Here is a 26,055-nt window from a genome sequence, read left to right on the forward strand (position 1 = left end):
GAACTGCTGAGTGTTTCCAGCATTTTCTGCTTTTATTTCAGATTTCCCGCATGCGTGTGTTTATTTTCGCCTTAATGCATCCGATTGATGAATGATTCAGTAGTTAGGATTTGCAGCGGGTCTGTGAAACCGGGTTATAGCTGACCGATTTAGCTTGGAGAATATGTGAGGACAGGACTCTATTCAGGTGTAATATCCTCTGTCCCACTTTGCTGGTGCTATATTGAAAGCCTGACAGAGTGTGGCGTTCTTTGCGAGCTGGGAAGCCAGAGCAAGAGAAGGAGAGAAAATAGAAGAGAGAGAGAGAGAGCGAGAGAGGAGGAGGAGGAGGAAGCAGAAATAAATTACTGAGACTCCCAGCTTCAGTCCAAGAAAAGTATCGCAAGAAATCCCTGCAATCTACTTCTGATGAGAGTCTAAACGGGAATCCGACAAGGGAAGGCGGAGCGGAATATCGCACTCAGTTACTTCAGCCTTAGCTTCAAGGGGTTTGTTGCCGAAGCTTTCAAAACATTTCCAGCCAGTGCCGTAACAACATGGGACTTTGGATGATGTTGATTCTGCCTTTGACAGTCACGGTTGGACAGGTCACGACGCTCCCGCCGGAGCGGACAGGTAAGAATAGACTATTTTGCCCCCAGAGTTAAAATGTCCAATACCAGAGGGCATGTATTTACGGTGAGAAGGGGTAAGTTCAAAGGAGATGTGAGGGACAATTTTTTTTTACAGAGAGCGGTGGGTGCCTGGAATGCACTGCCCAGGGTGGCGTTCCTCGAGGCAGATACATTAGAGACTTTTAAGAGATGTTTAGTTGGGCACATGAATGTGAGGGAAATGGAAGGATGTAGACATTGTGTAGGCAGAAGAGATTCGTTTAGTTGGCCACTCGATTACTAATTTAATTGCTTCAGCAGAACATTGTGGGCCGAAGGGCCCGTTCCTGGGCTGAACTGTTCTGTGTTCCATGTTCTAAATCTGAACCGCTCATTTCTTTCCTCGCATGCACCCTCTTTTTCTATCATCTCCTCATCAATTGCAAAAAATATATACAGCCGATGGTCAGAAAAACTGTCTCACTTTGACAACTGCAAATCTCGGAGGCGGTATTGGGGAGATGTTTGCAAGGAGCTGTTCATTGTTTTAATGTAAAGATGCTCTGCGGTGAAGATACTCGCCGCTGCTGCTCTCAGGTATCTGTTCGGCATTCCCAGGCACCTTCACTCTGAATTCAAACAGGTTTACCCGCGTCACTGTAAGCACTTTAAACCACTTGCATAATGCTGTTTGCATTGTAAATGCATGGCATTATTTATGTATTTATTCACATTTATTCCATATCAGCAATTTAACCTCTAATTTTATTTTTATATAATTCCTGTTTTTTGGTTGCATGTTGTGCCCTGACCAACGCACCACAACAAATTCTTAATGCATGTAGATGTACTTGGCGAATAAATTTGATCCTGGATCCTCGATGAAAGAGGTTGGTTTGTCAGAGTTACTACTCGCCGCTCACATAGGGATCGGAAAAGTTGCTTTGAGCGTTGACACGGGGCACTCGCAGAAATGGGTGCACAGTTTGCTTGTAGATAGCGTGGCAATTGAGACTGTTTTTGACTATTTTGTAACGAGCGATTCTGCTTTTTTTTTGCCTTCTGCTCTGCGTTCAAAAAGAAAACATTTGGGAAACTACTTTCGCAGTGTGAAATACATTCGAGTGAGTGTGAAGCTTGTAAGAACACAGGGTCACAAGAACACAAGGCGTTGGGGCGGACCGGGTCAAGCGGCGTATGGTCGGAAGTAATTTCGCTCCCCACCTCCTGAGTGTGAGACCCGAAAGGGTTTGAGGGCATGTCTGAACTGGGTGGTCCGTTCTGCGGAGAAGAAGGCACGTACACTCTTTTGTGATGCTCTTTACCTCTGCCCTCCCATCGCATTTCAAGTCGTTATACAGAGAGCACCTCGGGACAGGCTAGGGTGCTCTGGAGAATATTCAACCAAGCTCTCTTGGATGAGTGCTAAGAAACAAAAATCTCTTGGCATTGCTTCGAGGAAGAGTGGGAAAACTACTAAATACACAGTGCCATCGTTTGTAAACCACAGATCCCTTTGACAAAAAAAAAATACAGCTTTACATTTCGCTCAGGTCCATTTCGGGTCTTTCAGAGTGATTCGAAAGTATTACTGCAGTTGTAGTAGGAATGCACGTCAGCCGATTTATGCACGGGAAGTTCCCACGAACAGTAAATTAATACGTAATCAACTTTTAATGATGTTAGTTGATTGATGTGTTGGTCGGGGATATGTACACGGGCGAACAACTTGAAGTGAATAATTTACAAGGTTAGAATGGTTAGATTTATTTTTGTTTGGTTTTAGCTGAGACTATGAACTAAATACACTGTGTATGCTGTAGTTTCCCTGCTCTTCCTCCAAGCAATGCCAAGGGATCTTTGTTTCTTAACACCCATCCCAGAGAGCTTGGTTTAATGTTCTCCAGAGCACCCTAGCCTGTCCCGTGGTGTACCACGGCCGATGAATCAGCTCCGAGGCGCAGCGGCAGCAGTCTTTCTGGGCACACCGACATGCCACAAACAGCAAGAGAGGGAAAATGGAGAGACAGGAGAGCCGGTATTGGTATCTGGAGCCATAAACAATTTGCTGGGCTGGAGGAACTCAGAGGGTTCAGCAGTATTTGTGGCGGGGGAGGGGGGTCGTGGAGGGGAAGTAATTATCTATGTTTGTGGGCAGGACGTGGGTGGATCTGATACAGATTGGCCCTCGACCAGTTATTACCCTGCAACCATCAGGCTCCTGAACCAGTTTGGATAACTTCACTCATCCCAACACAACTGATTCCACAAACTGTGGACTCACTTTCAAGGACTCTACAATTCACGTTCTCAGTGTTATTTATTTAGTTTTTTATTTGCATAGTTTGCCTTCTTTTGCACATTGGTTATTGTGTGTAGTTTTTCATTGATTCTATTGTATTTCTTTGTTTTTCTGCGACTACCTGCAAGAAGATGAATATATATGGGACATATACATACATACTTTGATAATGATTTTACTTTGAGTTGGTTGGTTTAAACTGGGCAAGATTAATTGGATTTAGATTTGCTGTAGTTAAGTCATATTCTGATCAGATTTTAATTTAATACCCAATTAGATTTCTAATTTATGTGGTACCTTAGGGCATCACAAGGTATTTGTGGCCAATTAAATACATCTGAGGTGTTGTGGTCATTGCTGGAGAGGCTGCAAACAAAATGGGGAGAAATCTGGCTAGTAGGTATGGGACCAAAGATAAATATGATCCCTGCAAAATCTCCCGCTTTTTTTCATGTAGTACCTCTAGCTCTAAATGAAGGTATGCAGGGCCTTCCAAAGGACTGAATTCAAATGCTCAAGTGTCAGCCTGGATTATCTGCTCTCAGAATCAGATACCAGTTTATTATCACTGACATACAGTATGCTGTGAAATTTGTTGTTCTGCCGCAGTATTACTGTGCAATGCTTTAAAGATACTATAAAATATAATATATACAGTACTGGGCAAAAGTCTTAGACTCATATATACAGCTAGGGTGTCTAAGACTTTTACACAGTACTGTAGTAATTTTATGTATTGCATTGTACTGCTGCCACAAAAGAAACACATTTCACGATATATGTGAGTGATAAACTTGATTCTGATATGGGTTTCTATTGTGGAAGGGTTCAGGGAGAGGGGAATCATGGTTGGGAAAGAGGAAGGGAATGGGGAGGGAGTGGGAAGCACCAGAGAGACATTCAGTAATGATCAATACACCAACTGTTTGCAATAAAATGACCTTCTTCAAGGCTGGGTATGTCTGCATCCATGGCGACCCTTGCCCCTGGCACTTCTCTGCCACCTGTCCACACCCCTCCCACAGTGCTCCACTTCCATCTTTCCCAACACCCTTTGCTTCCGCCAGATTTACAAACTTGCTCCCTGTTCCACATTGACAAATACATTGCAAAAGTCTTAGACACACAGACACCCCCACACCAGAGCACATGCATATATATATGTGTGTATACCTGTATATTATATTAAATAAGAATAGCAGAAAGAGAACAAAAACAATGAGGAGGTGTTCTGGGTGGTAAGGGTCCTTCATAATGTATTCAGGTCTAGAGCAAGACCTGAGCTTCTGATGCCCAGTAAAGTTACAGGGGTGCAGTGGGAAGTGATATATGGAAATGCCCAGGGAAGTTTATACAGCACAAATGGATAAAATGAAAACCATGGGACAAAGTGGATGATTTCTTTCAAAGAACAGAGAAAGGCATAATGGGTTAAATGGCCACATTCTGTATCCTGTGACACTGGACCAGTTAGAATTGTCCACTTTCTTGGTTATGCTGAGGACCTCAATTTTTCAGTTCTTATTATAAAGGTACTGCATTAAATATAGTTAATATAATGGAAATGAAGACTAAGAATGGGAGTAAGGGTGGGAGATACTGTGCAGATGAACTGCACTGTTGTCTTTTCCTCTATTATTGTTAACAACTAAAAAAACCCCTGACATCATCTTATCCATTCCATGTACCTCTCACAGCCTCTATTCCAGGGCAGTCTTCACCTTCTATTCCATTGGCCTCTATGTTCAACAGTTCATACTCTCCTTTTTCTGCTACCTTCAATGAAATTGCACCAATAGACACACCTTCCCCTCTCCTCCTTTTAGCATTTCTTAAAAATTAGCTTTATTTGTCATGTATTCATCAAAACATACAATGAAATGTGTTGTTTGTGTCAATGACCAGCGCAGTCAAAATATATGCTGGGGCAGCCTACAATTGTTGTCATGCTTCTGGTGTCAACATAGCATGTTCACATTTTACTAACCTGTGCATTTATGAAATGCAGGAGGAAACCAGACCATCCGGAGGAAACCTACACAATGCTTGAAGTGCCAACATAATTGCTGGAGGAACTCAGCAAGTCAGGCAGCAGCTGTGGAGGAGAATAATAGTTGGTTTCGGCTCAAAAATGTTAACTGTTTATTCCCCTCCATAGATGCTTCGTGAGTTCCTCCAGCATTTTGTGGGAGTTGTTCCTGCATCTGCAGAATCCCTTGTGTTTATAACTTTAAGAAGTGTCTTTTTCTCTCATTCCCCATTCCGATGAAAGGTCTTTGACTTGAAACATTACCTCTCTTTCTCTTCCTATAGATGTGGTCTGACCTATTTGCATGTTCTGTATTTTCTAGAGCAACACACTAAATGCTGGAGAAACTCAACAGGTCAAACAGCATTTATCGAGGGGAATAAACAGGTGAAGTTTCAGGTTGAGACCCTTCCTCAGAACTCATAGTAGATCTCAGTAGTAGAGCATTTAACTACAAATTAAGATAGATATTTAATTGATCCCAAAGGAAATTACAGTATCACAGTATTATTACGAGTGCACATATATGCAAATATACAAATATTAGAAGAGAAGTAAGAAAGAATAAAAAATAAGTTACCTCAAACAGTCTAACAGGAGGGGGTCATCACTTCCCTGGCTATAGGTTGTCTCATTATAGAGCCTAATGGCCGAGGGTAACAATGACCTCATATAGCGCTCTTTGGACCAGCGCAGTTGTCTTAGTCTGTTACTAAAGGTGCTCCTCTGTTCAGACAAGGCGGCATGTAGAGGGTAAAAAACACTGTCCAGAATTGCCAGGATTTTCCGTAGGGTCCTTTGTTCTACCACAGCCTCTCGTATTTCCAGTTTGACTCCTGTAACAGAGCCAGCCTTTCTAATCTGTCTACTGAGCCTGCTGGCATCACCTGCGTTGATGCCATTGCCCCAGCACACCACCGGATAGAAGATTGTACTGGTGACAACAGACTGGTAGAACATGTGAAGGAGAGGCCTGCATATTCCAAAGGACCTCAGTCTCCTCAGGAAGTAGAGGCAACTCTGAACCTCCTTGTACACAGCATCTGTGTTGGTGCTCCACTCATCTGTCATCCAGAAGCACCCCCAGGTACTTGTAGGTCCTCACTACATCCTCGCCATCAATAGTAACAGGGAGCAGTGCAGGCCTAGTCTTCCTAAAGTCCGTCACCATCTCCTTTGTCTTACTGATGTTGAGCTGCAGATAATTCAGCTTGCACCATTTGACAAAGTCCTTCACCAGGGCCTGTATTCATCCTCCCGTCCTCCTTTAATACACAGCGATTGTAGGTCCAAACCTAAACATTCCCGTATTCCCTAATTCAAGTTCACCTTTGTTTTATAAAGTGTGTTCTAACATTGTCTGAAAGTAACAATTCTGCTCTTTTCCCCTGCATAGATGCTGCCTGCCTGGCTGAGTTCCTCCAACACATCATGTGTTACTCTGTATTTACAGTATTTGCAGAATACAAAATGATGGAAGAACTCAGGTCGGACTGCATCTCTGGAAAGGAATAACCAGTTGATGTTTCAGACTGAGACCCTTCAACTTAACTGAAAAGGAAGGGGAAGAAGCCAGAATAAGAAGGTGGGGGGGGGGAGGGGGGAGGGGGAGATGAAGTCGGGAGGTGATAGGCCAAAAAGGTAAAGTGCCAAAGAAGAAGGAATCTGATAGGAGAGGAGAATGGGCCATGGGAAAAAGAGAGGGAGAAGGGGCAGCAGGGGGAGGTGATAGGCAGATGAAAAGAAGAATCTGCAGGATCTCTTATGTTTATGTTCTGCATTTTATACCTTTGTTTAGATTTCTAGCATCTGTAGTTTGGTTTTGATTTTTGATATTCAAATCTCTGAGTTTAGGATAAAATGTCCCATTTTTGGGGATTGAAATTCCTGTAAAATATAATCTTTGACAACCTGAAATGCATGCAACTGTGAATCAGCTCTCTCCACCAGGCTGCTCTGATACAATGTCATGTACATGTACAAAGGGTGATAGAATGAGAGAGGAGAATGATGATTCAATTAACGATTCAATGTCAACTCCTTTTAGGGTGATTCACTGTATGCTCGTCATTGACTTATGGTGTTTAATTTTCTCTTCTGAAGTCTAGTCTGATCATCTTTTTTTAAAATTCATAATCATAGACACAGTATTAACCAACAGATTCAGCCCAGTTTTATGAGGGGAATAAATAAACTCAGCAGTTTGAAATATTCGGGTGGCTCTCTTCTGAAGACAAATGTATGTTGTAAGAGGCACGGTGACCTAGTTAAAGCAAAGGTCACATCCAAATTGTATAAATCCACAGGATCCCAGCACAGCAGCAGTCAGAAAGAATTGGTTTGCTTTGGCAAGAAATGTCACTGCCGTGAAGCCTATGAGTAGTACTGCACATGCAGGAAATTGGAAATAAAAACCAATATTACTGGGAAATTCTTGTCTTATCACATAACATCAACAGAACTGTTCTCAAAAATATTGGATACAGCTCAATCCATCACAAAAAACCCTCCCACTATTCAGCATATTTACAAAGAGTGCCAACACACAAGAAAGCAATGTCTGTCATCAAGCGAGCCATCCTCTCTTCTCGTTGCTGCAGTTGGGAAGGTCCCAAACATCACCAGGTTCAACAAGAGTTATTATCCTACAACCATCAGGGTCCCTGAACCAGCATGGATAACTTCACTCATCTCAACACTGAACAGGATCCGCAAACTATAGACTCACTTTCAAGGATTATAGAATAGAATAGTACAGCACAGTACAGGCCCTTCGGCCCACAACGTTGTGCCAACCCTCAAACCCTGCCTCCCACATAAGCCCCCACCTTAAATTCCTCCATATACCTGTCTAGTAGTCTCTTAAACTTCACTAGTGTATCTGCGTCCAGCAGGCAGTGCATTCCACGCACCAACCACTCTCTGAGTAAAAAAACCTTCCTCTAATATCCCCCTTGAACTTCTCACCCCTTACCTTAAAGCCACGTCCTCTTGTATTGAGCAGTGGTGCCCTGGGGAAGAGGCGCTGGCTATCCACTCTATCTATTCCTCTTATTATCTTGTACACCTCTATCATGTCTCCTCTCATCCTCCTTATCTCCAAAGAGTAAAGCCCTAGCTCCCTCAATCTCTGATCATAATGCATACCTTCTAAACCAGGCAGCATCCTGGTAAATCTCCTCTGTACCCTTTCCAATGCTTCCATATCCTTCCTATAATGAGGCAACCAGAACTGGACACAGTACTCCAAGTGTGGCCTAACTAGAGTTTTATAGAGCTGCATCATTACATCGCGACTCTTAAACTCTGTCCCTTGACTTATGAAGGCTAACACCCCATAAGCTTTCTTAACTACTCTATCCACCTGTGAGGCAACCTTCAGGGATCTGTGGACATGTACCCTGAGATCCCTCTGCTCCTCCACACTACCAAGTATCCTGCCATTTACTTTGTACTCTGCCTTGGAGTTTGTCCTTCCAAAGTGTACCACCTCACACTTCTCCGGGTTGAACTCCATCTGCCACTTCTCAGCCCACTTCTGTATCCTATCAATGTCTCTCTGCAATCTTTGACAATCCTCTACACTATCTACAACACCACCAACCTTTGTGTCATCTGCAAACTTGCCACCCCACCCTTCTATCCCAACATCTAGGTCGTTAATAAAAATCACAAAAAGTAGAGGTCCCAGAACAGATCCTTGTGGGACACTACTAGTCACAATCCTCCAATCTGAATGTCCTCCCTCCACCACCACCCTCTGCCTTCTGCAGGCAAGCCAACTCTGAATCCACCTGGCCAAACTTCCCTGGATCCTATGCCTTCTAACTTTCTGAATAAACCTACCGTGTGGAACCTTGTCAAATGCCTTACTAAAATCCATATAGATCACATCCACTGCACTACCCTCATCTATATGCCTGGTCACCTCCTCAAAGAACTCTATCAGGCTTGTTAGACACGATCTGTCTTTCACAAAGCCATGCTGACTGTCCCTGATCAGACCATGATTCTCTAAATGCCCATCGATCCTATCTCTAAGAATCTTTTCCAACAGCTTTCCCTCCACAGATGTAAGGCTCAGTGGTCTATAATTCCCCAGACTATCCCTACTACCTTTTTTGAACAAGGGGACAACATTCACCTCCCTCCAATCCTCCGGTACCATTCCCGTGGACAACGAGGACATAAAGATCCTAGTCAGAGGCTCAGCAATCTCTTCTCTCGCCTCGTGGAGCAGCCTGGAGAATATTCCATCAGGCCCCGGGGGACTTATCTGTCCTAATGTATTTTAACAACTCCAACACTTCCTCTCCCTTCATATCAACATGCTCCAGAACATCAACCTCACTCATATTGTCCTCACCTTCATCAAGTTCCCTCTCATTGGTGCATACCGAAGAGAAGTATTCATTGAGGACCTTGCTCACTTCCACAGCCTCCAGGCACATCTTCCCAACTTTATCTCTAATCGGTCCTACATACACTCCTGTCATCCTTTTTTGCTTCACATAATTGAATGCCTTGGAGTCTTCCTTTACCCTACTCACCAAGGCCTTCTCATGCCCCCTTCTTTCTCTTCTCAGCCCCTTCTTAAGCTCCTTTCTTGCTTCCCTATATTCTTCGATAGACCCATCTGATCCTTGCTTCCTAAACCTCATGTATGCTGCCTTCTTCCACCTGACTAGATTTTCCACCTCACTTGTCACCCATGGTTCCTTCACCCTACCATTCTTTATCTTCCTCACCGGGACAAATTTATCCCTTGCATCCCGCAAGAGATCTCTAAACATCGACCATATATCCACAGTACATTTCCCCGCAAAAACGTCATTCCAATTCACACCCGCAAGTTCTAGCCTTACAGCCTCATAATTTGCCTTTCCCCAATTAAAAATTTTCCTGTCCTCTCTGATTCTACCCTTTTCCATGATAATGCTAAAGGCCAGGGAATGGTGGGCACTGTCTCCCAGATGCTCACCCACTGAGAGATCTGTGACCTGACCCGGTTCATTACCTAGTACTAGATCTAGTATGGCATTCCCCCTGGTCGGCCTGTCCACATACTGTGACAGGAATCCGTCCTGGACACACTTAACAAACTCTGCCCCATCTAAACCCTTGGAACTAATTAGGTGCCAATCAATATTAGGGAAGTTAAAGTCACCCATGATAACAACCCTGTTATTTTTGCACCTTTCCAAAATCTGCCTCCCAATCTGCTCCTCTGTATCTCTGCTGCTACCAGGGGACCTACAGAATACCCCCAATAGAGTAACTGCTCCCTTCCTGTTCCTGACTTCCACCCATATTGACTCAAAAGAGGATCCTGCTACATTACTCGCCCTTTCTGTAGCTGTAATAGTATCGCTGACCAGTAATGCCACCCCTCCTCCCGTTTTTCCACCCTCTCTATCCCTTTTAAAGCACTGAATATTGAGAATCCATTCCTGCCCTGGTGCCAGCCAAGTCTCTGTAATGGCCACTACATCATAATTCCATGTATGTATCCAAGCTCTCAGTTCATCACCTTTGTTCCTGATGCTTCTTGCATTGAGGTACAGACATTTCAGCCCTTCTACCTTACTGTCTTTACACCGTTTATTCTGCTTCTCTTTCCTCAAAGCCTCTCTGTATGTTAGATCTGGCTTTACTCCATGCACTTCTTTCACTGCTCTATCGCTCTGGGTCCCATCCCCCTTGCAAATTAGTTTAAACCCTCCTGCACCATGTTAGCAAACCTACCTGCAAGGATATTGCTCCCCCTCGAGTTCAGGTGCAACCCATCCAATCTGTACAGGTCCCACCTTCCCCAGAAGAGATCCCAATGATCTAAAAATCTAAAACCCTGCTCGCTGAACCAACGCCTCAGCCACGTATTCAACTGCCATCTCCTCCAATTCTTACCATCACTGTCACGTAGCACTGGCAGCAATCCTGAGAACGCCACCCTTGAGGTCCTGTTCTTCAGCCTTCTGCCTAATTCCCGAAACTCACACTTCAGGACCTCATCCCTCTTCCTGCCTATGTTGTTGGTCCCAACATGTATCACGACTTCTGGTTGCTTTCCCTCTCGTACCAGGATGTCGTGCACCCAGTCAGAGACATCCCGGACCCTGGCACCCGGGAGGCAACAAACCATGTGGGTGTCCTTCTCATGTCCACAAAATCTCCTGTCTACTCCCCTGACTATAGAGTCTCCAATGACGACGCCTCTCCTCTTCTCCGTCCCACCCTTCTGCACCACAGGGTCAGACTCAGTGCCGGAGACCCTGCCACCGTGGCTCACACCTGGTCGGTCGTCCCTGCCAACAATATCCAGGACGGTAAACTTATTATTCAGGGGAATGGCCACAGGGATGCTCTGCACTACCTGTCTGCTCACCTTCGCTTTCCCCCCCCAGACTGTCACCCAACGACCTGCTTCCGACAGCCTAGGTGTGACTACCTCCCTGTAGCTGTCATCTGTGACTGCCTCATTCTCCCTTATGAGTCAATTTGACAACTCGTTCTCAGTATTATTTATTTATTGATTTTTGATCATTTATTTATTATTATTTATTTTTTATTTGTTTTTATCTGTATGACCCAGAGGAAACTCAAGCAGTTATGGAGAGAATGTGCAAATTTCTTTGTCAGTGGCAGGAATTGAACCCTGATTGCTTGTTAATAACTTTTGTGTGAAATCATCAGGACATCTGAAGGGTCTCGGCCTGAAATGATGACTGTTTACTCTTTTCCATAGATGCTGTCTGGCCTGCTCAGTTCCTCCAGCATTTTGTGTTTTGCTTGGATTTCCAGCATCTGTAGATCTTCTCTTGTTTGTGAATGTCCTGCTGAACCTCTTCTGCACACTCTTGATTTTGTAGTTTTCCTTGGAATCCTTTTTCATTCTTTGGAACCACAGTTCTGGCTGTAAAAATAAGTGCATCCAATGGGCTGAATTCTGAAGCAAGAGCTGCATTTGGAGAAATCCATTAATGTAGCTTTCCTTGTGGACAGAATTAAATTTTTCTAAAATATGCCATGTGTCAAGGATTAGTGCCTGGCTAGTGGTGTGTTACAAGCATTGTATTACTGTAAATTATCTAAGATTTTTCATGCCAAATGCAAAAGGATGTCGCTGCTGACCTGACAGTTCTTTCTCTGTGTCTTCATAAGGCCCAGTGCCAACTCATCTCAAAGTTCAAAGTAAACTTATTATCAAAGTACATACTGTATATGTCACCATATACAACCCTGAGATTCATTTTCTTGCAGGCATACTCAATAAATCACAATAGAATAATAACCATAATAGAATCAATGGAAGACCGCACCAACTTGGGCATTCAACCAGTGTACAAAAAACAACAAACTGTGCAAATACAAAAAGAAGAAAATAATAATAAATAAATAAGCAATAAATATTGAGAACACGAGATTAAGAATCCTTGAAAGTGAGTCCATAGGTTGTGGGAGCAGTTCAGTGATGGGGCAAGTGAAGTTAAGCAAAGTTATCCTCTCTGGTTCAAGAGTCTGACAGTTGAGGGATAATAACTGTTCCTGAACCTGGTGGTTTGAGTCCTGAGACTCCTGTACCCTCTTCCTGATGGCAGCAGCGAGAAGAGAGCGTATCCTGGGTAGTAGGCATCTCTGATGATAGATGCTGCTTCCCTGCAACAAGGTTTCATGTAGATGTGCTCAGTGGTGATCGTCTGATTGCCTCTTCAACACTGACCTCATCTTGATGCAAGCTAGTCGAATAATTACCAGCTAATTGTTTATAGAATTCATTTGTTAAGCTGGTGTGTTCAAAGATATTTCTTGAGTGAGGTCATTTGAAATGGGCTGAGGAGGCTGTTCCCATTGGGAAGGAGGGAGGTACAGGAGCCTTAGATCCCACATCACCAGATTCAGGATAGTTATCCTTCAACCATCAGGTTTCTGAACCAGTGTGGATAACTTCTCATCTTAACTTTGAACTGATTCCACAACCTACAGACTCACTTTCAAGGACTTGACAACTTTGTTAGTCTTTGTGTATAGCTTTTCATTATTCCATTGTATTTCTATGTTCTACTGTGAATGCTCACAAGAAAGCAAATCTTAGGGTAGTACATGGTGACATACAGTACATATACTTTGATAATAAATTTATTTTGAACTTTTGAGTAAGGCGGGTAGGAGGGAAGGAAGAGGGAAAGAGATGCCCATCCTATTTGAAGGCAAAAACACCCCTTTAACATAAGGTAAACAAGGTGTTATGTTGAAATTGTATAAAATGTTGGTGAATAATAATTTGGAGTATTGTGTGCAGTTCTGGTTACCTACCTACAGAAGGGTATCAATAAGATTGAAAGAGTACAGAGAAAATTTACAAGCATGTTGCTGTGACTTGAGGACCTGAGTTATAGGGAAAGGTGGAATTGGTAAGAACTTTATTTCCTGAATGCGGGTGAACGAGGATAAATTTGATAGAGGTATACAAAATTGAGCAGTACAGATAGGATAAGTGTAAGTAGGTTTTTTTCTACTGAGGTTGGGTGAGACTAGAACTAGAGCTTATAGGTTAAGGGTGAAAGGTGAAATGTTCAAGGGGAACATGACGGGGGACTTAGGGGAGTGAGCATATGGAATGAGCTGTCAGTGGAGGTGGTGAATATAGGGTTTGCTTGCAACAATGAAGAGATATTTGGATGAGTACATGGATGAGAGGGCTATGGTCTGGGTGCAGCTAGGTGGGACTAGGCAGAATAACAATTTGGCATGTTCTAGGTTGTGTGGGCACATGGCCAAGTGGTTAAGGCATTGGACTAGCGACCTGAAGGTTGTGAATTTGAGCCCCAGCTGAGGCAACGTGTTGTGTCCTTGAGCAAGGCACTTAATCACACATTGCTCTGTGACAACACTGGTGCCAAGCTGTATGGGTCCTAATGCCCTTCCCTTGGGCAACATTGGTGTCGTGGAGAGGGGAGACTTGCAGCATGGGCAGCTGCTGGTCTTCCATACAACCTTGCCCAGGCCTGCACCCTGGAGAGTGAAGACTTTCCAGGCGCAGATCCATGGTCTTGCAAGACTAACAGATGTCTTTAGTAGGTTGGCTGAAGGGATTGTTTCTGTGTTGTAGTGTTCTATGACTCTAATCCAATACATACTCTACAATCAGTGCCAGTCTTGTTTCCTCCTTAAGCAATATACACATGAAGTGCTTGTGAGGCGATTGCACAGGGACCAGCCCTTCAGTGTCAGTGGACAGTAGTCCTTCCCCACAAACACTTTGTTGTGGCTGCACTGAGCTGTGTTGCATCCCTCAGCACAAAATCCTGCACCCTGGAGTGTGCCAGTCAGTCACATTCACTCGTGAAAATCTCTGAACAATAGAAAAATGGCAAGTTGCAAGCAGACTGAGGGTGATGGTCTCTCAGCAGCAGTTGATGCTTGCTTCTGTTTGCCTCCCTGAGAAGAGCCCCCAGTGGAATAGATTGAATTAGCTTTATCTGTCACATGTACATTGAAACACACAGTGAAATGTTGTTTGCGTCAACGACCAACATAGTCCAAAGATGTGCTGGGGGCAGCACGCATGTTTTGCCATGTTTCTGGGGCCATCATAGCATGCCCACTTAAGGCGAACTATAACCCGTATGTCTTTGGAATGTGGGAGGGAATGTGCAGTGACGGGGAGAACGGACAAGCTCCTTACAAACAGCAGTGGAATTGAACCCAAGTTGCTGGCTCTGTAATAGCATTATGCTAATCTTTATGCTCTCATGCCATCCTAATATCCTACACCCTAATTCCCAATAACCTCACCAGAACAATTGTGTGTGTTTACCTCACCAATGAACACTGATGAAGGAAGAGCAGTAGATGTAGTGTATATGGGTTTCAGCAAGGCATTTGATAAGGTACCCCATGCCAGGCTTATTGAGAAAGTAAGGAGGCATGGGATCCAAGGGGACCATGCTTTGTCGATGCAGAACTGGCTTGCCCACAGAAGGCAAAGAGTGGTTGTAGATGGGTCATATTCTGCATGGAGGTCGGTGACCAGTGGTGAGCCTCAGGGATCTGTTCTCGGACCCCTTCTCTTCGTGATTTTTATAAATGATCTGGATGAGGAAGTGGAGGGATGAGTTAGTAAATTTGCTGATGACACAAAGTTTGGGGGTGTTGTGAATAGTGTGGAGGGCTGTCAAAGGTTACAGCGGGACATTGATAGGATGCAAAACTGGGCTGAGAAACTGGGTGTGAGGTGTTTCATTTTGGTAGGTCAAATATGATGGCAGAATATAGTATTAATGATAAGACTCTTGGCAGTGTGGAGGATAGAAACATAGAAACATAGAAAATAGGTGCAGGAGTAGGCCATTCGGCCCTTCGAGCCTGCACCACCATTCATTATGATCATGGCTGATCATCCAACTCAGAACCCTGCACCAGCCTTCCCTCCATACCCCCTGATCCCCATAGCCACAAGGGCCATATCTAACTCCCTCTTAAATATAGCCAATGAACTGGCCTCAACAGTTTCCTGTGGCAGAGAATTCCACAGATTCACCACTCTCCGTGTGAAGAAGTTTTTCCTAATCTCAGTCCTAAAAGGCTTCGCCTTTATCCTCAAACTGTGACCCCTCGTTCTGGACTTCCCCAACATCGGGAACAATCTTCCTGCATCTAGCCTGTCCAATCCCTTTAGGATTTTATACGTTTCAATCAGATCCCCCCTCAATCTTCTAAATTCCAACGAGTACAAGCCCAGTTCATCCAGTCTTTCTTCATATGGAAGTCCTGCCATCCCAGGAATCAATCTGGTGAATCTTCTTTGTACTCCCTCTATGGCAAGGATGTCTTTCCTCAGATTAGGGGACCAAAACTACACACAATACTCCAGGTGTGGTCTCACCAAGGCCTTATACAACTGCAGTAGTACCTCCCTGCTCCTGTACTCGAATCCTCTTGCTATAAATGCCAGCATACCATTCGCCGTTTTCACCGCCTGCTGTACCTGCATGCCCACTTTCAATGACTGGTGTATAATGACACCCAGGTCTCGTTGCACCTCCCCTTTTCCTAATCGGCCACCATTCAGATAATAATCTGTTTTCCTATTTTTGCCACCAAAGTGGATAACTTCACATTTATCCACATTAAATTGCACCTGCCATGAATTTGCCCACTCACCCAACCTATCCAAGTCACTCTGCATCCTCTTAGCATCCTCCTCACAGCTAACACTGCCGCCCAGCTTCGTGTCATCCGCAAACTTGGAGATGCTGCATTTAATTCCCTCATCCAAGTCATTAATATATATTGTAAACAACTGGGGTCCCAGCACTGAGCCTTGCGGTACCCCACTAGTCACTGCCTGCCATTCTGAAAAGGTCCCGTTTATTCCCACTCTTTGCTTCCTGTCTGCCAACCAATTCTCCATCCACATCAATACCTTACCCCCAATACCATGTGCTTTAAGTTTGCACACTAATCTCTTGTGTGGGACCTTGTCAAAAGCCTTTTGAAAATCCAAATATACCACATCCACTGGTTCTCCCCTATCCACTCTACTAGTTGCATCCTCAAAAAATTCTATGAGGTTCGTCAGACATGATTTTCCTTTCACAAATCCATGCTGACTTTGTCCGATGATTTCACCACTTTCCAAATGTGCTGTTATCACATCTTTGATAACTGACTCCAGCAGTTTCCCCACCACCGACGTTAGGCTAACCGGTCTATAATTCCCCGGTTTCTCTCTCCCTCCTTTTTTAAAAAGTGGGGTTACATTAGCCACCCTCCAATCCTCAGGAACTGGTCCAGAATCTAACGAGTTTTGAAAAATTATCACTAATGCATCCACTATTTCTTGGGCTACTTCCTTAAGCACTCTGGGATGCAAAGCATCTGGATCACAGGGATCTTGGGGTCTGAATCCATAGGACGCTCAAAGCTGCTACGCAGGTTGACTGTGTGGTTAAGAAGGCATTCGGTGCATTGGCCTTCATCAACCACGGGATTGAGTTTAAGAGCCGAGAGGTAATGTTACAGCTATATAGGAATCTTGTCAGACCCCACTTGGAGGACTGTGCTCATTTCTGGTCACCTCACTACAGGAAGGATGTGGAAGCCATAGAAAGGGTGCAGAGGAGATTTACAAGGATGTTGCCTGGATTGGGGTGCATGCCTTATGAGAATAGGTTGAGTGAACTCGACCTTTTCTCCTTGGAGTGGCGGAGGATGAGAGGTGACCTGATATAGGTGTATAAAATGATGAGAGGCATTGATTGTGTGGATAGTCAGAGGCTTTTCCCAGGGTTGAAATAGCTAACATGAGAGGACACAGTTTTAAGGTGCTTGGAAGTAGGTACAGAGGAGATGTCGGGGTAAATTTTTTTTTGTGCAGGGTGGTGAGTGTGTGGAATGGGCTGCCAGTGACGGTGGTGGAGGCGGATACGATAGGGTCTTTTAAGAGACTCTTGGATAGGTACACGGAGCTTAGAAAAATAGAGGGCTATGGGTAACCCGAGGTAATTTCTAAGGTAAGAGCATGTTCGGCACAGTTTTGTGAGCCGAAGGGCTTGTATTGTGCTGTAGATTTTCTACGTTTCTAACAATAGCATGTTACGTAAGCAACAGACACTCTTTGATTTTGAAAAATCTGTCATTCCATTGATGGTCACTGCAACCAGTTTCACCATTGGTTATTTTTACGCTTAAGGTGACCTCTTGGTCACATTGAATATTTTCAAGTTTTGTTAAAAGTATTATACAGCTCCACTGTAGCTTTATAAAACTGGTCAGCACTTCACTGGGATAATCGTGTTCCTCATCATAGGAATCATGTGGAAGCTTCGGAGAGGAAGCAGAGGATTTACTGGGATTCTTCCTGGATTAGGGAGAATGTCTTATGAAGATAAGCTGAGCACACTAGGGTTTTTTCTTTGGATTGGAGGGTGAGAGGTGACTTGATAGAGGTCATAAGAGGCACAGACAGAGTGCACAGCTAGTGCCTTTTACCCAGGCTGGAAATGGCTAACTTTAAGGTGTTTGGAGGAAGGTATAGGGGGATGTCAGAGGTGGGTTTCTTTACACAGAGTGGTAAGTGTGTGGATCACACTGCTAGGAGTGATGGTAGGGGCAGATACATTAGGGACATTTAAGAGACTCTTAGGTAGGCACATGAATGAAAGAAAAATAGAGGGCTACATTGGAGGGAAGGGTTAGATTGACCTTATAGTAAGTTCAAATGTCAGCACATCATCGTGGGCCAAAGGGCCTGTCCTGTACTATTCTGTGTTCCATTGACAGTTTGAAATCATTGGTCTTTGACTGCTCAAGGTGAAGGAAGGTTATTTAGGATGATGCTAAGAACCTTATTGTCACTTACTGGCAGCACAAGGAAGCCCAGCAAAAATGGTGCAAAACATCTCCTCTCAAATGAGACACTAACTCAGTCTGTCAGGCTGTACCTGCCCTGTTTGTGGTAAGGTTAGGATGTTCCGTGCTTATATCATCAGGTCCCATTAAAACTCATAAAACCAGAGCAGATACAAATCATAGAACATACAACATACAATAGTACAGCACAGTACAGGCCCTTCGGCCCACAATGTTACTCTGCCTCCCATATAAGCCCCCACCTTAAATTCCTCCATATACCTGTCTAGTAGTCTCTTAAACTTCACCAGTGTATCTGCCCCCACCACTGACTCAGGCAGTGCATTCCATGCACCAACCACTCTCTGAGTAAAAAACCTTCCTCTCATATCCCCCTTGAACTTCCCACCCTTTACCTTAAAGCCATGTCCTCTTGTATTGAGCAGTGGTGCCCTGGGGAAGAGGCACTGGCTATCCACTCTACCTATTCCTCTTATTATCTTGTATACCTCTATCATGTCTCCTCTCATCCTTCTTCTCTCCAAAGAGTAAAGCCCTAGCTCCCTTAATCTCTGATCATAATGCATACTTTCTAAACCAGACAGCATCCTGGTAAATCTCCTCTGTACCCTTTCCAATGCTTCGACATCCTTCCTATAGTGAGGCAACCAGAACTGGACACAGTACTCCAAGTGTGGCCTAACCAGAGTTTTATAGAGCTGCATCATTACATCGCGATTCTTAAACTCTATCCCTCGACTTATGAAAGCTAACGCCCCATAAGCTTTCTTAACTACCCTATCCACCTGTGAGGCAACTTTCAGGGATCTGTGGACATGTACCCCGAGATCCCTCTGCTCCTCCACACTACCAAGTATCCTGCCATTTACTTTGTACTCTGCCTTGGAGTTTGTCCTTCCAAAGTGTACCACTTCACACTTCTCCGGGTTGAACTCCATCTGCCACTTCTCAGCCCACTTCTGCATCCTATCAATGTCTCTCTGCAATCTTTGACAATCCTCTACACTATCTACAACACCACCAACCTTTGTGTCGTCTGCAAACTTGCCAACCCACCCTTCTACCCCCACATCCAGGCCGTTAATAAAAATCACGAAAAGTAGAGGTCCCAGAACAGATCCTTGTGGGACACCACTAGTCACAATCCTCCAATCTGAATGTACTCCCTCCACCACCACCCTCTGCCTTCTGCAGGCAAGCCAATTCTGAATCCACCTGGCGAAACTTCCCTGGATCCCATGCCTTCTGACTTTCTGAATAAGCCTACCGTGTGGAACCTTGTCAAATGCCTTACTAAAATCCATATAGATCACACCCACTGCACTACCCTCATCTATATGCCTGGTCACCTCCTCAAAGAACTCTATCAGGCTTGTTAGACACGATCTGCCCTTCACAAAGCCATGCTGACTGTCCCTGATCAGACCATGATTCTCTAAATGCCCATCGATCCTATCTCTAAGAATCTTTTCCAACAGCTTTCTCACCACAGACATAAGTCTCAGTGGTCTGTAATTACCCGGACTATCCCTACTACCTCTTTTGAACAAGAGAACAACATTTGCCTCCCTCCAATCCTCCAGTACCATTCCCGTGGACAACGAGGACATACAAGTTCCTAGCCAGAGGCTCAGCAATCTCTTCCCTCGCCTTGTGGAGCAGCCTGGGGAATATTCCATCAGGCCCCGGGGACTTATCTGTCCTAATGTATTTTAACAACTCCAACACCTCCTCTCCCTTAATATCAGCATGGTCCAGAACATCAACCTCACTCATATTGTCCTCACCATCATCAAGTTCCCTCTCTTTGGTGCTCTAAAATCATCTGTGATCTAAAAGGGTTTCCTAGGAAGAGTCAATTGCCTGTAACAATTCATCTGAGTTTCAGACATAAACAACAGTGTATAATGCAAGTAAGGCTTTACATCAGTGATTCTCGAATATAAGATAAGCTTGAGCAGACTTTTCTGCAAATGTGGAGGCAACAGGTTTGTTGTTTTCCCAATCTTCATTCTTGTCAAGGACCACAGTTCGGTTTTGTACTTGTGCGAAACCTGTATTCATTTCTGTCCCCCGATTTTAGGAAGGCTGTGAAAGCTTTAGAGAGGGTGCAGAAGAGATTTACCAGGCTGCAACCTCTTCTAGAGGGCATGTCTTATGAAGACAGGTTGAGCAAACTCTAATCCTGGAAGCAGGACTATCATTAACTGAGGCAAATCTGAACTCAGTGGCTTCACATAGCTTGTCTACATGAAGCAAATAGTTCAACCATGGGAAAGATTACATTTTCCTATCTATACCCCTCATAATTTTGTACATCTCTATTAAATCTATCAAATTCTCCCATGCTTCAGTGAATAATGTCTTAACCTATTCAACCTTTCCCTATAACTCAGGACCTCAAGTCCCAGCAACATACTTGTAAATTTTCTCTGCACTCTTTCAATCTTATTCCTGTCCTTTTCTTAATCTTCATTCCTGTCAAGAATAGTTGTCAGGTTTTATGTGCAGAATTTTCCACCTCATTTCCTCAAGGTAGCTTGTAGATGGGAGAAAGTGTTATAAAATGCAGATTAATGGTGCAGTTCTAATGCTTCCTTCGTTCTCCCTCTCATGTATATTTCACCTTCCCAATCAGTCCTTTCATAAAGTTTCTTAATTTATTTTTTCATTCAGGGGTTGCAGGCTTCACAGGCTGAGCCAGCATTTAATTGCCCTTGGTGCTGAGCTGCTCCTTGAACTGCTGCAGTCCTAAGGTGTGGGTAAATCCCTGGTGCTGTTAGGGAGAGAGTTCTGGGATTTTGGCCCAGTGATGGTGAAGGAATGGCTATATACACTCAGTGGCCATGTTATTAGGTACAGGAGTAGAACCCTGTGTGGTCTTCTGCTGTTGCAGCTCATCCATGTTGTGCATTCAGAGATTCTCTTCTGAACACCACTGTTGTAATGTGTGGTTATTTGAGTTACTGTCGCCTTCCTGTCAGCTTGAATCAGTTTGGCCATTCTCCTCTGACCTCTGTTATTAACAAGGCGTTTTTGCCCACAGAACTGCTGCTCACTGGATTTTTTTTTGTTTTTGTTTTTCACCCCATTCTCTGTAAACTCTAGAGACTGTTGTGCATGAAAATCCCAGGGGATCAACAGTTTCTGAGATACTCAAATCACCCCATCTGGCACCAACTATCATTCCACAGTCAAAGTCACTTAGACTACATTTCTTCTCCCATTTTGATATTTGGTCTGAACAGCAACTGAACCTCTTGACCATGTCTGCATGTTTTTATACATTGAGTTGCTGCCACATGATTGGCTAATTTTTACATTAACGGGCAGGTGTACCTAATAAAGTGGCCACTGAGTGTAGTTCCACATTGGGATGGTATGTGGCTTGAAGGACAATGTCCATGTGGTGGTATCCCTTTGCTTTTGCTGCCCTTGTCCTTCCAGCTGGTAGAAGTCATGGGTTTGAAAGGTGCTGTTTAAGGAGTCTGAGGTACTTTTTAGAAATAATAAAGAATTTCTCAGTCAGTAGCAGTGTTCTTAACAAGATCTTCTCAGGAATAATTAGAGATGGCCATGAAATAGCAGCCCAGGCAATGATATCACATGGAGTCACAGAGTTGTGAGACACATTGTAGAGAAGTGGCAGTACGGTGGCATAGCGGTTAGTGTAACATTTCATAGTGCCAGTAATTAGATTTCAATTCCCGCTTCTCTCTGTAAGGTGGTTGTACATACATCCCATCACTACATGGGCTTCCACCCATATTCAAAAGTGATGGTTAGGATGAGTAAGTTGTGGGCATGCTATGTTCGTGTAGAAGCTTGGCGAGATTGTGTGCTGTCTCCAGGACATCCTCGACAGGGTTGGTCATTGATACAAAGGGCGCAATTCACTGTATGTTTTGATGTACATGTGACAAATAAAGCTAATTGTTCACAGAAAAAGTCCCATTGGCCCAGTTGATTTAGGGCAAACACTGTTGCCACAGAAGCTGGTTCCACTTGCCTGCATTTGGCCCATAGCCCTGAAGGGTTTAAAAGGCTTCCCAACCCTTCCATGGACCCCTTGCTTAATAGTGAGGCTCCATGGTATAAAAACGGCTGGGAACCCCTGGTCTAAACTTTTCATATCCATGTGCGAGAGTGCCTTTTAAATGTTATTAATGCACTGTAGCTTCCTCTGGCAGATCAATCTCTATAATGACCACCCTCTGTGTGAAGAAGTTGCCCCTCCGATTACTATAAAATTTTCCCCTCTCTCCTTAATCCTGTGCCCTCTAAAACTTGATATACCAACCTTGGGAAAAAGTCTGTGTGCATTAGGCAGCAACACCTCTGGAGGTTAGCCTAGTACATCTAAAACATCTACACAGACAGATTGATAAACTAACTGTATCTACAACACCTGCAGAGACAGACTGCTACACTGACTGCATCTACAGCACTGGCAGAGACAGACTGCTCCACTGACTGCATCTGCAACGCTGGCATAGACAGACTGCTCCACTGACTGCATCTACAACACCTGCATCGATAGACTGCTACACTGACTACAACACTGGCAGAGACAGACTGCTCCACTGACTGCATCTACAACACTGGCATAGACATACTGCTACACTGACTGCATCTACAACACTGGCATAGACAGACTGCTACACTGACTGCATCTACAACACTGGCATGGACAGACTGCTACACTGACTACAACACTGGCAGAGACAGACTGCTCCACTGACTGCATCTACAACACTGGCACAGACAGACTGCGACACTGACTGCATCTACAACACTGGCATAGACAGACTGCTACACTGACTGCATCTGCAACACTGGCAGAGACAGACTGATACACTGACTGCATCTACAACACTGGCATAGACAGACTGCTACACTGACTGCATCTACAACACCTGCAGAGACAGACTGCTACACTGACTGCATCTACAACACCTGCAGAGACAGACTGCTACACAGACTGCATCTACAACACCTGCAGAGACAGACTGCTACACAGACTATCTACAATACCTGCAGACAGACTGCTACACTGACTGCATCTACAACACTGGCATAGACAGACTGCTACACTGACTGCATCTGCAACACTGGCAGAGACAGACTGCTACACTGACTGCATCTGCAACACTGGCAGAGACAGACTGCTACACTGACTGCATCTACAACACTGGCATAGACAGACTGCTACACTGACTGCATCTACAACACCTGCAGAGACAGACTGCTACACAGACTATCTACAATACCTGCAGACAGACTGCTACACTGACTGCATCTACAACACTGGCATAGACAGACTGCTACACTGACTGCATCTGCAACACTGGCAGAGACAGACTGCTACACTGACTGCATCTACAACACTGGCATAGACAGACTGCTACACTGACTGCATCTACAACACCTGCAGAGACAGACTGCTACACAGACTATCTACAATACCTGCAGACAGACTGCTACACTGACTGCATCTACAACACTGGCATAGACAGACTGCTACACTGACTGCATCTCCAACACTGGCATAGACAGACTGCTCCACTGACTGCATCTACAACACTGGCAGAGACAGACTGCTACACTGACTGCATCTACAGCACTGGCAGAGACAGACTGCTCAACTGACTGCATCTACAACACAGGCACAGACAGACTGCTACACTGACTACAACACTGGCAGGGACAGACTGCTCCACTGACTGCATCTACAACACTGGCAAAGACAGACTGCTACACTGACTGCATCTGCAACACTGGCATAGACAGACTGCTACACTGACTGCATCTGCAACACTGGCAGAGACAGACTGCTACACTGACTGCATCTACAACACTGGCATAGACAGACTGCTACACTGACTGCATCTACAACACCTGCAGAGACAGACTGCTACACAGACTATCTACAATACCTGCAGACAGACTGCTACATTGACTGCATCTACAACACTGGCATAGACAGACAGCCACACTGACTGCATCTGCAACACTGGCAGAGACAGACTGCTACACTGACTGCATCTACAACACTGGCATAGACAGACTGCTACACTGACTGCATCTACAACACCTGCAGAGACAGACTGCTACACAGACTATCTACAATACCTGCAGACAGACTGCTACACTGACTGCATCTACAACACTGGCATAGACAGACTGCTACACTGACTGCATCAAAAACACCTGCAGAGACAGACTGCTACACTGACTGCATCTACAACACTGGCAGAGACAGACTGCTACACTGACTGCATCTACAACACCTGCAGAGACAGACTGCTAAACTAACTGTATCTACAACACCTGCAGAGACAGCCTGCTACACTGACTGCATCTCCAACACTGGCATAGACAGACTGCTACACTGACTGCATCTAAAACACCTGCAGAGACAGACTGCTACACTGACTGCATCTGCAACACTTGCAGAGACAGACTGCTATACTGACTGCATCTACAACACCTGCAGAGACAGACTGCCACACTGACTGCATTATAACACTGGCATAGACAGACTGCTACACTAACTGCATCTACAACACTGGCATGGACAGGCTGCTACACTGACTGCATCTACAACACTGGCATAGACAGACTGCAGCACTGACTGCATCTGCAACACTGGCAGAGACAGACTGCATCTACAACACCTGCAGAGACAGACTGCTACACAGACTGCATCTACAACACCTGCAGAGACAGACTGCTACACAGACTATCTACAATACCTGCAGACAGACTGCTACACTGACTGCAACTACAACACTGGCATAGACAGACTGCTACACTGACTGCATCTGCAACACTGGCAGAGACAGACTGCCACACTGACTGCATCTGCAACACTGGCAGAGACAGACTGCTACACTGACTGCATCTACAACACTGGCATAGACAGACTGCTACACTGACTGCATCTACAACACCTGCAGAGACAGACTGCTACACAGACTATCTACAATACCTGCAGACAGACTGCTACACTGACTGCATCTACAACACTGGCATAGACAGACTGCTACACTGACTGCATCTACAACACCTGCAGAGACAGACTGCTACACAGACTATCTACAATACCTGCAGACAGACTGCTACACTGACTGCATCTACAACACTGGCATAGACAGACTGCTACACTGACTGCATCTACAACACCTGCAGAGATAGACTGCTAAACTAACTGTATCTACAACACCTGCAGAGACAGACTGCTATACTGACTGCATCTACAACACCTGCAGAGACAGACTGCCACACTGACTGCATTATAACACTGGCATAGACAGACTGCTACACTAACTGCATCTACAACACTGGCATAGACAGGCTGCTACACTGACTGCATCTACAACACTGGCATAGACAGACTGCTACACTGACTGCATCTGCAACACTTGCAGAGACAGACTGCTACACTGACTGCATCTACAACACCTGCAGAGACAGACTGTCTACACAGACTGCATCTACAACACCTGCAGAGACAGACTGCTACACAGACTATCTACAATACCTGCAGACAGACTGCTACACTGACTGCATCTACAACATTGGCATAGACAGACTGCTACACTGACTGCATCTGCAACACTGGCAGAGACAGACTGCTACACTGACTGCATCTGCAACACTGGCAGAGACAGACTGCTACACTGACTGCATCTACAACACTGGCATAGACAGACTGCTACACTGACTGCATCTACAACACCTGCAGAGACAGACTG

At 44.7% G+C, this 26,055-nt stretch overlaps 1 protein-coding gene across 1 annotated transcript in view; it reads left to right on the forward strand.

Annotated features, from left to right (window-relative positions):
* The first annotated feature begins 313 nt into the window (after positions 1 to 313).
* LOC134340289 (plexin domain-containing protein 1-like) overlaps positions 314 to 26,055 on the forward strand; it is a 536,023-nt gene continuing 510,281 nt past the window's right edge. Inside the window, exon 1 of the mRNA XM_063037340.1 lies at positions 314 to 615. Coding sequence (XP_062893410.1) covers positions 537 to 615 — 79 coding nt within the window. The 5' untranslated portion in view covers positions 314 to 536. The remainder of the gene's footprint in view (positions 616 to 26,055) is intronic.

The sequence above is a fragment of the Mobula hypostoma genome, chromosome X1, assembly GCF_963921235.1.
Source record: "Mobula hypostoma chromosome X1, sMobHyp1.1, whole genome shotgun sequence".
NCBI classification, from domain to species: domain Eukaryota; kingdom Metazoa; phylum Chordata; class Chondrichthyes; order Myliobatiformes; family Myliobatidae; genus Mobula; species Mobula hypostoma.